Source organism: Abrus precatorius, unplaced genomic scaffold, assembly GCF_003935025.1.
Source record: "Abrus precatorius isolate BTA unplaced genomic scaffold, Abrus_2018 Scaffold3, whole genome shotgun sequence".
Classification (NCBI taxonomy): Eukaryota; Viridiplantae; Streptophyta; class Magnoliopsida; order Fabales; family Fabaceae; genus Abrus; species Abrus precatorius.
The window spans coordinates 35,281,909-35,299,166 of NW_020874373.1; the positions used below are offsets into that span (position 1 = coordinate 35,281,909).

General features: G+C 33.2%; 2 protein-coding genes across 3 annotated transcripts; one reads left to right on the top strand and one right to left on the bottom strand.

Moving 5' to 3' along the window:
* Positions 1 to 543: 543 nt before the first annotated feature.
* Positions 544 to 8,866, bottom strand: LOC113861873. The gene is made up of 14 exons (XM_027494958.1): positions 8,568 to 8,866; positions 8,205 to 8,278; positions 6,708 to 6,788; positions 5,114 to 5,189; positions 4,855 to 4,919; positions 4,105 to 4,206; positions 3,365 to 3,454; positions 3,218 to 3,292; positions 3,104 to 3,136; positions 2,903 to 2,983; positions 2,698 to 2,760; positions 2,340 to 2,402; positions 1,653 to 1,721; positions 544 to 1,228 (listed from the first exon to the last, which is right to left on the bottom strand). Exons 1-14 carry the CDS (start codon positions 8,608 to 8,610, stop codon positions 1,031 to 1,033), a joined length of 1,113 nt encoding a protein of 370 aa, XP_027350759.1. The 5' UTR covers positions 8,611 to 8,866; the 3' UTR covers positions 544 to 1,030.
* Positions 8,867 to 9,889: 1,023 nt separating this feature from the next.
* On the top strand, positions 9,890 to 16,950 carry LOC113861922 (sphingosine-1-phosphate lyase). 2 transcript variants are annotated; one of them, XM_027495030.1, is made up of 15 exons: positions 9,890 to 10,180; positions 10,288 to 10,333; positions 11,159 to 11,310; positions 11,439 to 11,498; positions 12,117 to 12,341; positions 12,420 to 12,561; positions 12,718 to 12,768; positions 12,872 to 12,963; positions 13,523 to 13,649; positions 15,084 to 15,099; positions 15,436 to 15,543; positions 15,663 to 15,717; positions 15,804 to 15,950; positions 16,109 to 16,187; positions 16,402 to 16,950. In XM_027495030.1, the coding sequence occupies exons 1-15, from the start codon at positions 9,978 to 9,980 to the stop codon at positions 16,522 to 16,524; spliced, it is 1,626 nt and encodes a 541-aa protein (XP_027350831.1). In that variant the 5' UTR covers positions 9,890 to 9,977; the 3' UTR covers positions 16,525 to 16,950. The 2 variants fall into 2 exon arrangements, with proteins under 2 accessions (XP_027350831.1, XP_027350832.1); XM_027495031.1 differs by lacking the exons at positions 16,109 to 16,187; positions 16,402 to 16,950 and having other exon boundaries at positions 9,931 to 10,180; positions 15,436 to 15,581; positions 15,804 to 15,944.
* Positions 16,951 to 17,258: the final 308 nt, after the last annotated feature.

The following is a 17,258-nucleotide window of genomic DNA, read 5'->3' on the forward strand; positions in this document are numbered from 1 at the left end:
TTTAAAACTTAACCAATATATATATATATATATATATAGTATCTTAATAGCTCATTTGGCTAACTCATCCACTTACAAGTAGTTGACGAAGAAATGAGAATTTAGCATGCCTTAACGGAACATCCCTTCCCTCTCTCAATGGTCAATTTTCGTCAAATACTTTCCGTAACATTAACCAGTTTACATAAGCTATTAATTCTTAAAAATATAACTGTAACCAAATTATCCGTTTACTCCATTATATTATCAAATTTTATTTATTAAAGATAGAAAGGGAGACGAAAATAATCCAGGACAAGAAAATTGAATACATTATCAAGTGAAAAAATATATATATTTGCAACAGTGCTCCTAAAATTGAGACAGCATTGTTTCCTCTCTTTAAACTGAATGTTGATTTTTCAATATCATAAAAATTAAAAAATATTTCCGTGGTTTTTAAATAAATCACTAACATATTATATAAAAAATACCCTCTAGAACACGGTAGAATGTAAAAAAAAAAAAAAAAGTTTCCAAATTTATATCAGAGAATCAAAGTGGAAAAGTCGTCAAAAGACGCGTACTTCATTTGGGAGTTGGGATTTGCTTCTACCGACGATACTAACCGACATTAAAATGCCTTTACAACAGAGTATCTGAAGCTGTCACGGTATTAATTAAATAGAAAATAAAGGGCGATACGAAAATTCTTTTAAACAAGAATTTTGTGTCTCATTCTCAAAATAATAAGGTGAACAAAAGAGTTCATGACAATTCAATTGCCACTTTTTCCATTAACAGCTTTTCCATTTGAATATTTGGAAAACTCTTATTTTATTAATAAATCCTAATGAAACTTGAGAGAAACAGCATCTCTGGCAAAATTCACTTCCCAGTCGTTTCTAATCAGACTGGATTGGGCATACTTATAATTAACGGCGTACGTCTTCTGAACAGATACCAACGGGTGAAGACTTTTGACACAATAGGTCCAATCATCTATATTTTACTGAGGGACAAAAAAAAGGGAAAAAGAGGCCTGTTACCGTTAACTACTTGAACGAGTTTGTTGTACTACTGCATCCGTCGCACTGCGTGTTCTTGTCAGAAATGGAGCATAGACGCCTGATAACTTCCCAAACAAACCAGAACTTGATCCATTGGTTTTTTCTTCTTTAGGAGTAATGTTTTTTAAATTCACTTGACTACTAGAGAAATTTCTCTCTTCTGATATCCGTCTACTATCCTGAAAAGACAGATCACCAATATAATGAAGTCAATAAATATGAGAAAGAGAAAGACAGTAACATAGACAATAAAATCAACCAAATAGCAATTCAAATTATAACTAGAAAAACAATTCAAACCAAATGGAAAAGAGTTTTTTTTTTCCTTGCAAAAGACACCCCAATAAAAATAAAAGTGAGTTGTGTAAGGATAATATTTCATTTCATACATAACGAACATAAACTTTTCAACTTTAGCCACAAGCATATAAACCACTAAAAATTATCTAAAATTGCACAAATGTAAAGGGATTGCTTTTTTTTTTGGCAGTCAAACGTAGCCAAGCATCTCTGAATGAGGCGTCATGTGAAAAACTACCTATTCCCTCTTCACGTCTCTTTAGTAAATTAATCTATCTAAGGCAAATAAAAAACATCACAAACCTGGTGAGATCCAGCAGAATTTGATGGAGATGGTGGATCAGTAGACATTGTTGGTGGCAAGGATCCACTCTGTTAAGAAAACAAATGGTAGGAAGTATGAACTAATAATCGGCACACAACAGCGAGGCTACAGTAAAAGCTTTCAATTAAAAGTTAAGCACATTATAAGTTTTATGATGGGTTCAGATAAGAGGTAAGGAGTGGGAACTGCGAAAGGAGGGAAGGGTGAGAAAAGTAACAAAACCTTGCATGGAAGATTTTTAATGAGGGGATAGGTGGGGAAAGTGTCAATTAGAAGAATAGGGTGTGTGATTGAACAAAGGTGCTAATCAACCCACCCTTAAATTGGATATACGCTTTTCTCACTCTTAGCTCTAGAATTCCTACTTCATCCCAATCACATTTCTAGGTTCAGGGTTTGCTTGGTTGAGTAAGGGATATAAGGGGGAAGATTGAAAATAGGATGGAATAAAAAAAATAAAAATAATAAAAGACGTGGCTCAAAGTGAAAATGAGTATATTTGGTCTTCCAGCTTCACATGTAAGTGTACAGTAACTTTCATCCCATATTTTCCATAATGCCTACTATCCACTAACTCAACCATGCTGATGGTAAGACAGACCACAAATGCCCCACAGATATTAAGCATAACAGACATACACAGGTATAAATCATATAGAAGTTACCCTTGATGATGAAGTAACGGATGGTGGCTCAAGAGATAGCCTAGAAGGACCTGTCTGCAAACCCTGTATAGTTCAGATTACAGAGTAAACATAGGTTTCAAAAGAAAGAAAAAATAATAAAAAGGAAAACCCATGGGGGGGCTGAAATATAAAACCAAACTTGATGAGTGTGTATTCATTCTTTGGCTAATAATTAAAATATTTACTGGGCCAATTAACAAAATATACTGTCAAACTACCAGCAAGAATTTCTTTCAATTTACAATAACATATACCATTATGACAAAATTCATAATAACAGTTCTCCAGAAAAAACATATTACCATTGATAAATGAGAGTAAGAAAGAAAACGCTTACCCTGGAAGAGGGAGAAACTGGTGGTAGCTCAAGGGCTGCTCTTGAAGAACTGGATGAAGATGCCTATATAATAAAAATTGTGTTAACAATTATTGCAAATAAATAGAAAGAAGACAATAAAAAGCAGCTCTGAAAAATTCAGACTGTGAAGCAAAGCAAAGCCAGACAAACAGAAATCCATTTGTGACAAAAAATTAGTTCTTGCCTGAATATACTCTGTGGGTCTGCTATTCTCCAAACTCAAGGTAAATTGACACAACTTGTTTACTCCTTCAGTTGTGGCCACCTAAGCAGATAAATATCAATAAATGGTAAGTCACAGATATAAACAATATTACTAACCTAAAATAAACAAAAAAATGTCTATAATAAAATTATGCAGTGACTGAAATTAAATTGACAATACCTGCTTCCCTTCTATTTCTTTAATTTTAGATTCCTGAGAAGCAAAGTAATCAAGCTTAAATAAAATATCCAACAAAAACTCAAAAGATATACTGAATTATTGCAATTGATTTACCAGAACATGGACAGCAACACGAACAGATTTGAAATCTCCACCTATTGTATCTGCATCCCGTTGTATAACTGATATCTGTAATAAAAAATATTCTATATCGTTAAACAACAAAGAAGCCAAAACTAAACACCTAAAATCATAACTCACCTCCTCCCTGGTACTTTCAGAAAGTGCAGCACATTCATCCAAACTTTTATCCAGACGGTTCATTCTTGCAGATAATTTCTTCTTGGCATCCTGAAACCATTGCAGATAAATGTTCATCTTTGAGTATTCCATACCATAGTAAAACAATCATCAGTGTTATTCTAAATGTCTAGAGAAAGTTAAAAAAGTAAACTGAGCAGAACGCAAACATTAAAAGATTATCTTTTATAGTACACAGAAAATATAGGAAAGAAGGATTTGTTTGATAATGGAACAATATATTATGCACTTAACAAACATTACATGAATAAGATTAACACAGAAAGGCTTGACAGAGAAATCAAGTTCGAAGATCATTTCAATGGAGTCAAGAGAAAAAACAATAAATACAATTAAGTAGCACCTCTTCCTGTGTCAAATTACAGTTCAATAGTCATTGAATAACGTCACATAAATGACACACTCATCCTAATGTGCGCTTCAAATGTTTCAGGGGAACCACATGTGAGCTCAATATATAAAAATACAAACTAAGACCCTCATCAAGTTCATATCTCCTAAATAAAAAATAACAGAATAAACTATATTATTTAAAAAAATTGCTGAATTGCACCTTCACGTTTTGTTATATAGGTATACTCTAGCTAACAGTTAGAAATTATTTATTGTCATCACTAATAGAAAATGCCTGATTCTGACATAATCTAAGAACAAACTATTCAGTAAAAAAGAAAAATTACCTCAACTGATTCATAAAGCTTCCCCATCTGATTACCAATAGACGAGCAAGCATCAGATAAACCACGCCTAGTTGCAAACATCATATCAGGAAGCTTCCATCCCTGTAAACATACAAGGGCCATAAAACTCAACCATAAGGGCATGGGCATAGGAGATTTGGAGATAGGAAGGTACGATTATGGTAAGAATTAATTTTTTTTAAAAAAATTAGAGAATATGTCAACATGGATCAGGCCGCTCTGGCATAAAGTTTAGTATAGCTAAATTCATTCACAACAATGGTCCTGTGTATCAAAGAGGGGCCAAGCCTTCAAGAATTTACAGTAATAATACATGTAGTTTGCTCTATTATTATACCCAAATATTTTTTGAATTGCCCCCATAATAGTTTGAATTTTTATTTTTATTTTGTATAAATTTTGCCCCATAAACAAAAATTCCAGGATTCGTCACTCCATGGCAAGCACTGCATAATTGATTGATTTGATTCTGATCCAAATTGAGTAAAATATTGAAATCAACATGAGTTGAGATCAAACTAAGCTTAGTAAAGCCCACTCTCAGAAAAGAATGATAAACACAGTTTGGCTAAGTTAAATTAAATATTATACCAATTTATGCTAACAGAAAGAAACTGCAACAACCCAAACAACCATGAGTGCCATATGAACAAATCCCAATAAAATTGAAATGTAGGACTACAACATCCTGCTACATAAATCAACAAATATCAGAATAAAGGACGTTACCTTCCACCAAATGTATCCATATCCTACTGCAACAATAACAATCACTGTTACATACTTTTTTCCACCTGTGCATTGCCCAAACAAGTCAGAATATAACACAAAAATAAGAAAACATTTGTTAGCTTGTACAAAGTACAGAGACACCCACAATTAAAACCAGTGATCACAGGTTTGCAAATTAACATGTTAGCATTATTAAATTCCCAAAGAAATAACTGAAGGCCCCTATAATGTGTAAAAGAAAATAGTTAACCAGTACCTGATCCACTTGCATTTACAATAGTGATTGATCTATCTCTAGCAAGAAGTTGTAGTTCCTGCCTAAGGCTGTTCACCTGTAGATCAAGAGTTAATCAGCATTTTCAATTACCATCACGTTGCTATGTATTTACTAGTCTACCATTGTTTTAGTAGCCAATTTAGCAGGGGAGAATAGCAATCTTACTTTAACATTTCTCTATCTTTTTTTATAAACTAATTTGGATAACTCTTTCCATATAAAATGGAGAAATATAATCATGTTTTTATTCAATTCGTAGAATGTAAGAAGAACTAAAGTATACAGCTAATTGTGGCAGTATCATAGACAGCTTTGTCAGGCACAACCATTCACCACTTTCCCAGATGCTACACCACATATCAAGTATAGGCAATTATATGCTTTTTTAAGTATAAATGGATAAAGAGTGAGGTTCACGGATACATATTTTTCATTATCTAAAAGTAAATTTACAACCCCTATTCTCTTAAGCTAAGATCACTACTCCTTTCATTTTATGAGCTATTAAGCACTCTATATCAGAAAGAGAAATGCTAGCAACACATTCTTTTGGACACACTCTTCAATACACTCCTTGTGATTGGTCCTTTTTTAAAAAAAGTTAAAGCATTTGCCTCATAAATTGATTCCTTTTTAAAACATTACTTTGACCTTTTACAAAAATTGACCAATCATAAGAAGTGGGTTAAAAAGTATGCTCAGAACTCAGAAGAGGGTGTTGCAAACATTACTCATATTGGGAATCATAGATAACAATGAAAAAGCTAATGTAACTTCATATGTTTCGAAAGCAGTAGTCCCAGACTCCCTCCATGTATCTTTACTACAAATAATTCACGAGGACTCTAGACTGAACAAGTTTTTACTACCATCCTGCTCCCAAAACAAAAGCTAGCATAACATCTAAATTCAAATCCTTGTCATCAATTCAACTTGTAATAAATCAGATCACACTAACAGTTGACAGTCCTAGAGGATGCAAAACAGTTAACTAACAAATATTATTTGGCAATACAACAACCTTGAAAAACTCAGGACATGACAATTTAGGTGTCTGAATAGTCATAATTTATAAATCCCTGGCAGTGGCATGTCTGTTGCAAAGAATTAAAACCAGACATGTATCCTTAGTGCGAACAACATTCATAATACATTTCATTCATAGTTATTATTTATGGTTTTGTATGATGCTCTATGTTTCCACTTAGAATAAGTTTTGCCAAATATCAGATGACTAACTATTTCACAGAAAACATTTTATAGATGCTAGCTATGATAGTAATTTTGACCTGTTCGGCTGTTTCAATTTTGAATCCAAATGAAGCTATTCTCAGTTCTCATACAAGTACAATACTACAGGTTGGCATTTATATAATGTAGATTATCATAAATAGATCACAAGTTCATTGGCAATGAAACTTAATGGAATAAGTTTAAAAAAATGCTTATATTGATAAGTTACACCAAGAAGCTTATTAAAATAAATTAAAAAGAGCATATAGAAGCCATAAACTATTTTCATAAGTTTCCATATGCTCTTCTATATGCCCCCATAATCAGTAATGATGCAGACCTGAGCCATCAAAGCATCATTATGTGGCTGCTTTTTCACAGTTGGAGCAGAATCATTGCTTTTAAGTTGATTCAAAACAACCTGGCCAGAAAGGGGGGAAAGTCTACAGTCAGTATAGAGCCTGCATATTTAATTACCAAGAATAAATGACAGTTTCTATACACTAATTCACTATACTCATGGAATCTGGAGCCAATCACAAATATATAATAATACCATCCAGAATATTTCCAAACTTGAGGATTTTAGGATGCAGCACAATTAAAGGAACATGACTGAATTTCTCTTCTGAAGAGCAAACAACAACTACCAACCTTATCCACATCAATCTCCATATCACTTTGTATATGTAGAATAATGAATCTGATCCAAGATACCTAAACCATACAACTTGGGCATAGTCCAACTCTGATCCACAATTTTCACCTTCAAAACCTTGTTACCTCACATCTTACTAAATTTATGTGCCATATACTTTGCCTTACTCTTACTTAACCAAATACCCTTTGGTTCAAATTGTGATGTTTATCCCATTTAAAAGACATCTTTATGCTAGAATTAAAAAATTTAAAGAATTAAAAATAGAAATAAAAAGTTATTTTTTATGATTCATAATCTATTTCATAAAATATTCAAAGCTTTCCTCCACAATTTAATGAATTTGTATAATAAATTTAACACTCTAAAAGTTCGATATATTGCCACATTGAACATAGAAAATAAAATCAGTGGAATGTCAATCATTCAACTTAGTAGGATATTAATTTTTTCAAAAAATGCTCAAGTTTGAATAGCTCAAGTTTTCACATAAAAAAAAAATTAATAATACACACAAGTTATTTGTGAGCTCTTAGTGACAAGGCAATACAGCTTTAGCTTAGCTCATTTATATAACTGAACGTATGTTTAAGCTCGAGCCTATTAGTTGAGTTAAACAAACAAGCTTGATTGAGTGTTTAACAAGTCAAGCTTGAATAGCTCATGGATAGCTTAACTCTTTTAACACACGAAAGTAAGTGAATGGACAGAGTTCTAAACTTTTCAAGGTCAAGGTCAAGGTCATAACAGAGAAAATCCGGAGGTACAGGCAATTCTTTGGAGATGAAAACATTATATTTCTGAAATTTTGTTGCACCCCCATACCAATGGTACCTTCTCATACCTGTCTGTACCCATATAACATAGCCACAGACTAGATTTCCTTTAACTTAACTTCTATTATTTCAATCATCATCTCAACCATACAGCCTTGGACACCAAAAAGAAAATTGCATTTTATACATGAAACAGCACCGATTCCTCGATCACATTGAGGAACATAAGCGGAAAAAATTAAGAAAATTATAAGCAACAATCCTCTAAAAAAATGCATTTATCAATCTGTACCATCAGCACTGTACATTACATGCAAACACCCTTCTCGAGAGGCTCAAATGCATACAGAGAATATTAAAAACACAGAACCGAGAAAAACAAGTTGAGCTTTAAACAACTAACCTTAAAAGAACCAGAGACGAGACCAGAGACATCTGGTAAGCGCCCTTCTTTTGCAATCACTGAACCAACAATACCTAAAAGATAAACGAATTTCCGTGAGGAATTTTTTCCTAATGCTACACCATGTGCCACAAACACCATTCACCAGTCTCCAATATGCCAATGTTCATATAAATGCAACATAATAACCCTACCAATGCAAAATTCTAGTTTTGTTGAAAAACCTAGATTTCTCATGTGACATAAGTAAACGAACCTAAATTGCGATCGCATCAAATTTTGAAAAAATAAAATCTGCAAAAAATCGAAACTAAATAAAAAGCAATACGAATATAAGTGGCGCAAGAGGATAACAGTGTAAACCTGCACCAACGAGAATGGTGAGCTTCCCAAGCGAAAGAGCCATGGTGGCCAGTGACTCTCAGCAACTAGAGCACTCTGTTGCGAAGCATTTAGCGTGAAACGCAAGCGTTTAGGGTTCGACGATGATCGATTATGGCAAAACCAAAACTCCTTCTTCTCTATCTCTCGCCGCTAGTGAAAATTGATGAGCAAGGCAATGAAATCGAACAAACCCTTGGGGGAGTCGCTGCTCCTTTTTTCCCTCAGTGGACCCTACTTTTGAAGTTGTGAAAATATGTATAATAGTATAATAATAGTATATTCCCTTTCTACTCACTTACCACAAATTTATACACACGTGCCAAGAGTGTGGCTGTTAATGGTTATTGTTTTTATTTTATTAACCTTTTTTAAAAACATTTTTCTGTTTTTAAAAATAAAATATAATACAAATTAAACATAAAAAATTGTTTTTAGAAAGAGAAAGAAACACACTCTTAATCACTTTGTGTATTTTTATAAAAAAAAAAAAATAGTTATTTTTAAATATTAGTTTGTTATGCAAACTTCTTGAACATATGAAATTAATTTATTTTGAAACTCAAGCTTACTTCTTGTTATAGGTAATGATAAAACTTTGGTTTTACTGTTTCAATTGTACACTGCATAGCTGTTTTGGTGTTTGACTTTTTTAGACAAATTATTTTATCTTTAATTCCTTAATAAAGGTAATAGTCAACAGTCTTCATATAAAAAAACACAAGTATCACTCACATAACAATCACATTCTCCCTTACTGTTGCTTTGTTTTATACTTGTTTATCTTTTTAAAAAATTTATATTTTTCCTAAACTACGGATACTTCTTATAGAAAATTATATAATTTTAATAAAAAAAATATTCACAGTATGATAAGATTAGAATAGTCTTTGCTGATAACAATATATTAAAATAAATTCCTTTTCACAGCTTTTATTTTTTTCTATTTACATTTTCTTTTACAAAATGAAGAAGGGTTTTTTATTAATTTTAAATTTTAAAAAATAAAAATAATTTCCAAATTTTAATTTATAAAAAATTATATTTTCGAAACAATATTTCATATACTCCCAAAATAATTTTCTAACTAGAAAACAAGGATGCAGAAAGAAAAACTCATGTACTAAACCCAATTTGCATTATAAAGAAAATGCCCAGCCCAAATGGTTGGATCCAGCCCAAATACTTTTCACCAAAAAAGAAAGAGAGAGAGAGAAGACGCGACACGCCACGTAAGTAACCCCTTTCTTCCACGCAACGTGACAACGTTTCTTCTTTTATCTGTTTCTATTCTTTCTACTACCAAATACAATACTACTATTTCTATAATATATATATCCAAATCGATACCATTGTTCCATTTCAGTCTTCGTTCCCACCTTCAACTCCAACATGGATTTTTCTTCTTTCATCTCTCACTTCAACTGCTTCAGAGCCTCTGCCAATTCGTTTCTCTCTCAATACGAACCTCTCGCTCTGCTTCTCCTTCCTCTGTTCTCTATCCTTCTCGCTCACTCTCTTCGTTCCTTCTTCAACCTCCTCCTCGATAAAGGACTCAAAGCTACACTCCTAGGGTTTCTCATTAACTCTGTCAAGTACTGTATATCACTCCATGCATTGTTTTCTCGAATCAATTTTAATGATATTGTTATTTGGTGTTTTGCTAATTAATCTGATTTGTGATCCGTTTTTTGATCGACAGATTGATCCCTGGCGTGAAGAGATATATAGATGCGGAGAAACGGAAGGTCTGGTGTAGTGTAGTGTAGTTCTATTGGATTGAGCTTTGGTTTTTTGTCTTGTTATATTGTAAATGGAGTCAACTTTGCATGGCTTTGTTTCTTTCGTTGAAATGTGGTTTTGTTTCTCGTGATTTGAGGGGCAGTGAGTTTGATTTGATTTTCGAAGATGGCGCATGCACTTTATATGTTCTTTTATCAGATAACTGGATTAGTGGTTTGTTCAGTTTTTGTGTCTTAGAAATCTCAAAACTTTTTAGATGAGAGAGTTTGGAGCAGTATATGTCATTTTCGTTACGAGGTCCAGTTGGGTTTTTGTATTATCTAGAGTTATATTCATTAAAATGACTAAATGGAACTCTAGTTAACAATGGACAGGATATTATGGATAGAGAGTTTTTGAAAGGATTGGCAGAGACGCATAAGATTATGCCTCTCTCAATTTCTTCTTGTGATGGAACCTCACCTTAGATATTCCATCTTATTTTTTGTGTTTTTAGTTTAGTATCCCCATATAATTGGGGTCCTTGACCTTGAGGCGAAGAAACCACTTGGGTTTGCCCAATAAGATTATCTGTTAAATCCAAATACAGAGTTCTGTTTATGGCATCATTCTTGTTCCTTAAGTGGTAGATGAATGCTAGGATTAGTTTCTAGACCTGAGTGTCAATATCAGTGGGGATTCCTTTTTAGCAAACAGGGTATACTAGTGTTCTTTGCAAATAACTTGGATGTCTGGGCGTACACTTTGTTTTAATATTTTGGTGCTTTCTTTAAGTCATAGATTGTCGATGGTGACTGATTTGGTTATTAATCTTGTCATCGAGCTCACAGGTTGTGGATAAGCTGCAGTCTGATAGTAAATCTAAAAGAGAAGGTTGGGAAACTGAGTTGCCAAGCATAGGATTAGGGACATCTGTCCTTGAAAAAATGACAGAAGAGAAAAGAAATGATGCAGTTTGGCGAGGCAAATGCTCTGGTACAGTGTATGTTAGTAGTTTCGGTAAAATATTAATTTCTAATTATCTTTACTTGGGATATTTTATTCTTGATCCATTTGACTGTGCTTAGGATTGATGTGTTCTGTTTTTTAATCATTTGTTGTTTATTGCAGCTACATTGGAGGAAGTGAATCTGATGGACATTTTTCTCTGATAAATGAGGCATGTTCAATGTTAGTAAGTCATGACAGAGTTTTCAGTGGTATTCTATGTTTCTGTTAATATGATTTTTTAAAACGCTGTTTAACCATTGTTATTTAACCCTGTAATATACATGTAGATCGATGTTTACTTTGATCAGTGATTTCTAAACTTACTAAAGTTTCGATACACCTACTTCAGAGTAACTGAGTTCATTTCCTGGGGTCATCCCACACTGCATACTATTATCAGATTTTGTGTTTTGCCTTAAAAGCAATCTGTCTTCTGACTCTGCTCTAGGATTATAGTAATTTTTCCTAATTGTTTGAACTTGAAAATATTCAAAGTAAGCCTATGGTTATAACCTCCAGTTTTACCAGACAGCAATAAACTTGACACCTGTTTGCTATTCTTATTGTTATGTGATTATTATCAATCATTATCTGGATTAGTTCTATATGTTTCTACTTTCTCCTAAGTCTCGTGAATCTGTTTCAAAATTAGGATTTGGCCTCAAATTAATTAATGATGTTGAGGCATTTAAGTGACTGACAGTTTAGAGTTTTACATCCAATTGGGATATTGTTTAAGGTCGTTGCCATGCTTATTAGGTGGGTTGCTGATATTGCTCAGTGTTGATGAAATTTCAGGTTCGCACATACCAATCCCCTGCATTTGGATGTATTCCAGAGTGTTGTGCGCTTTGAGGCAGAAGTGGTTGCAATGACAGCTTCACTTCTTGGAGGTAAGGAAAAGAGTTCTGGAGGACAAATATGTGGCAACATGACATCAGGGGGGACTGAAAGTATATTATTAGCGGTCAAATCATCCCGTGACTATATGAGATCTATGAAAGGAATTAGAAGACCTGAAATGTATGTTGCTAATAATTCATTGTTACATATTTTGTAAATTATCATTTTTTAATATATTTTCAAACTACTCAATTGTAGGGTAATTCCTGAGTCTGGACACTCAGCGTATGACAAGGCCGCACAGTATTTTAATATCAAACTATGGCGTATTCCCGTTAACAAAAATTTTCAAGCTGATGTGAAAGCAATTCGACGTCATATTAACAAAAATACCATTTTGGTATGTAGTTACTTAGTCATGTACCTTTTTGTTTGATTTAAAATATTCTATTTAAAGGATTCAAAGTTCTTGCTACAGGATTTTATATGGTAAACAAACTCCTAATAACTTGAATTCTTGTTTTCCAATGAAACTGATTATCATATGATAATACAGATAGTTGGATCTGCTCCTGGCTTTCCTCATGGAATAATTGACCCCATCAAAGTAAGTTTTTTCAAAATTTGTCATCTAATGCTGAAAAAGAATATTAGTTCAACTTGCTTGCTGAATTAACATAATGCAGATAATTTGGCAATTTCTTTTGTAGGAACTTGGTCATCTGGCATCAATCTTTGGTATTTGTTTCCATGTGGATCTTTGCCTTGGTGGCTTTGTATTACCTTTTGCGCGTGAGCTTGGGTATTGTTGGCATGACCTATTTTATATTACTGAATCTTCATTCAATAATGTTGTTTTTTAGTTATACTTTCACCTTTGATTTTACCTATTCATTGTTTTAGGTGCTATGCTTTCTTATTAAATCTGATCTTTGGCACTGAATCTACTAATATGTTAGGATTGTTCTTCACTCTTTGACAATATATTCCAAAATTTTCCCTTTTACTGAATCCAATACTATCATGTGATCCATATAATCGATCTCATATGATGGGATAAGGGGATGGAACAGCTTCCCGAGTATTACAAGAACTATTTTACAACTACACAACTTTTTCCCAATCTATCTCTATCTGCAAGTCTTATTGTTTGTTTGGGATTATGTAGTTAGCATAGTAATTCTTCAACTGCTCTTGGGACTGGGGTCTACTATGTTTTGATGGTTGATGATTATATTAATTATACAACACATGCAATCATACAACATTACAACCCACACAAAATTGGAAAGAGACACTGTTTTAATGGACTGTAGTTCTTATCATAACCTTATGCTAAATGTCTGTCCTGTTCTTCCTAGGTACCAAATTCCACCTTTTGATTTTTCTGTTAAAGGGGTTTCTTCAATATCAGTGGATGTGCATAAATATGGTTTAGCTCCCAAAGGAACAAGTGTAGTTCTGTATAGGAACCATGAAATCAGAAAGGTAAGGGAATAATTTAGTCTTTAGTTTATACCAGAATTCCAAAATTGGTTATATAATTTATTTACAATTATTTTTTGTAACTTTTTGAAACACCTCATAGATTAAAATGTGTGTTAATCTTTAGAATGTATACTTTCTTTCATAGGTCTTTTTTTCCTTGTGTTGATTTCTATCAGAGATCTAAAATAACAGTTTAAAAATACATCGTATTGATTACTAGTGTTTCTACTTCATAAATTGGAAGTTTTTCCTGGTCAAAGTGTTGTTTTATGGTTATATGTTTCATTCCTAGAATCTGAATTATCATTTTGACTCTCGCACACATGTATAGCATGATATATATCCTAGGCCATACATGCCAATGGTTTCAGTTCAAGAGTTCTTCATCTCTTGGAGAGTTGTTAGAAGAAATATTCTTGCATTTCTTCCCACCTACAGATATTAAATTGGAGATAGAAACTTGGTTTTTCTGAATGCAATTATAAAGGCAGGAAATAGAAGAGGATCTGTATAACATGGCTAGTCCTTTTAATCTTAAACATTTACTCAAAATACGAAATCCTAAGTACATCATTATTTTTCATATGGACATTCCTTAAAATACCCTTCTCACGTTGCATCTCATATTCTCTCCAAATTTTATTGGAAATTTGGAATAGAAAGGGACAATTTCAAGTGTACAACCCCTTGTGATTGTGAACATATGGCATTTCATTTATAGAAAAGCCTAGTAACAGGAAGTAATAATATTGTTTGTGTGGGACAGATTCTCTGATTATGTAATGCCAAAATCTATTTTAGAAAGAGTAAGCCACCTTTTTTGCAATGAAAAAAAAGCTATTTTCCCATGAACATTTTTTTCAATTTTAGCATTGGGTTTGTCCTCTACTTAGGAGCAGTTTTGGATGATTTGGTGTAAAATTTTATGAAAAAAAAAAAATTGATTTTAAAAGTTTGTGACTCTGCAGTTTATGTGTTCTTTTGGTTGGACCAAAATGATCCCATTTTTTAATTTTTCTCTTGGCATCCTAGACTTGCAATAGGATTATGTTTATGCCTTTTCTTTGGTGTTTTGCTCACGGCTATTTTCACAGGAGTTGCCATTCTATTAATTGAGAGAATAGTTGGCCTTGATGCATTGTATAGTTTTTTCGGTCCATGTTCCTTCCTATTTGTTGTATCAAGAATTTCCTCTTCCTTTAATTGTATTTTTCTGCTTTTCTATCTAATAATTTTTTTCTCTATACAAAAAGACAGATTCTATACATATATCCTAGTTTTCTATTATTTGTATTCCTCCTTCCCTCCTTTTCATTTCTATTTTATGGAATAACTTACCTGCAAAATGCCTTTCTGTTATTAGAAAATTGGTATTGTTGACTTACTTGCAACAGATTATTAATGTATTTTCTTTCTGGCTTCTGGACACTACAGCATCAATTTGTTGCTGGTAAGTTTACAATTTGTTTCTGATAAACAATGTCTTGGGGAGTTAGGGTTATTTTTATATTGTGCATGTAAATGTGTGATCTATTTTAAGCAATATATTATAAAACGTCGAGGGTTATTAGTTTCCTATCTTTGAGTGGTTAACATGACCAACAATCTGTAGGGAAAGGGGAAGATGATAGGTAGTGAGATAAACTTTAGACGAGCTAGTCTTTGTTTTTTAATTCTAGAAAGTGGGGCTAGTCATGTATCTGTTTGGAGGAAATGTTTTGTCTATTATTGGGAATAGTTCAGTTGCAATTTTCTTTGTCTTTGCTAATTGTTTTTATTGTCACAGTTACTGAATGGTCTGGTGGGTTGTACGTGTCTCCCACCATAGCTGGAAGCAGGCCTGGAAGTCTTATTGCTGGTGCATGGGCAGCAGTGATGTCTCTAGGGAAAGAAGGTGACTGTTCACGACTTCTCTATACTGCCTTTGAAATAGTAATCTGATTTCCCTTTCTGCTAATTCTGATGCCCTAGCGTTTAGTGTATGGATAATTTATGGTATGGTTTACTCTTCAGGTTACTTGGAAAATACAAAAGCAATTATGGAAGGGTCAAGAAAAATACAGAAAGGGTACAGATACTGTCTCTCTCTTTCTGTATCTTTCATGTTGTGTCATGTTAAAATTTTGAACGTAATGGTTAAGTCATGTGGTGCAGCATTGAGGAGATAGCTGAATTGTTTATTGTTGGAAGACCAGACATGACGATTGTGGCTTTTGGATCTGATGTTCTGGATATATTTGAAGTCAATGATGTTATGTCATCCAAAGGGTGGCACTTAAATGCATTGCAGAGACCCAACAGGTTGTACTTTTACAAAGATTTCTTTCTTTCCTTTTTTATGCGGGAAGGGGGAGGGGGGTGGCGCACACTATATTTTCAAGATTAAACTGCTAGTGCTTGATGGATTATGGCTCACTTTTAAGAAACTGAAAATAGTTTCTTCTTTGTGCTTGAACCAGCATCCATATCTGTGTGACACTACAACATGTACCAATTGTTGACGACTTTCTCAAGGATTTGAAGGAATCTGTGAAAACTGTAAGTTGTTTACTGATGTGGAATCCTAGTTATAAATGGATCATTTATTATGTGACTATGGAGTTTGTGATACTTTTCCTGGGCCTCCAACAGAGGGTTGTTGCAGGGATGTCTGATAATGTAACAGTTCACTGCTTGATACAATGCATGCTACTGTCTTAATTTGATTTGTATTTTCTGTTTCACTCTTTTTTTTCTATCTTTTCAATTTCAGGTGAAAGAGAATCCAGGTCCAATAAGTGGAGGCCTAGCACCTATATATGGCGCCGCAGGGAAGATGCCAGATAGAGGCATGGTCCAGGAATTGCTGGTAGATTTTATGGACGGTACCTGCTAGCGTTTGTACCAGATTTTTCTGGTAACCTGTACTGTAGTGGTCCTTTAGTTAATAATATTCGATTTTACTGTGCAATGCATTCTTTCATATTGGGTTAAAAACTAAATATAGAACTGAAAAATAAAGCCCGCTTGTTTGTGTGCCGTTGTACATTTAAGAGGCCACATCATTTGGATTCACATCCGAGCATAATCATGGGAGAAAGTTCGTTGCTATTTCGTTATCTTGACGTTAAATCCGGGGGTACTGAAACTCCCAGAGCCAGAAACAATGTACATGTGATTGATTGTACGAAAACAAAATTCATAATCATTAACACGGGTAAAAATCAAGGTTACAGACAAATGTAAGAATTTATTTTGAATATATTGATCGTATATTCACATTGTTATCTTATTATGAATTATTGACGAGAATTTTTTACTTTTGTAATAATGTTATATTTATTGTATATTTAATTGGCTGATAGTGTAAGAAGTTTTGTAATGGTGATGAATCATAATTAAACTCCAAACATGATGTGGAGCTAACATGAGGACTAGGCATGGATACGACAGCTATTTTTTTGTCGCAAGTAAATATTAAAACTATACTCTTTTTTAAATTTTAAAAAATTCAAGAGATATGAATATGTTAAATTTTATGCTATTTTAATATAGCTTTTTTAATGATTACGTATAATTGTAAATGGGTTTGGTGAGTTTCCTATAACTTTCGGTACGATCAGTAATTAA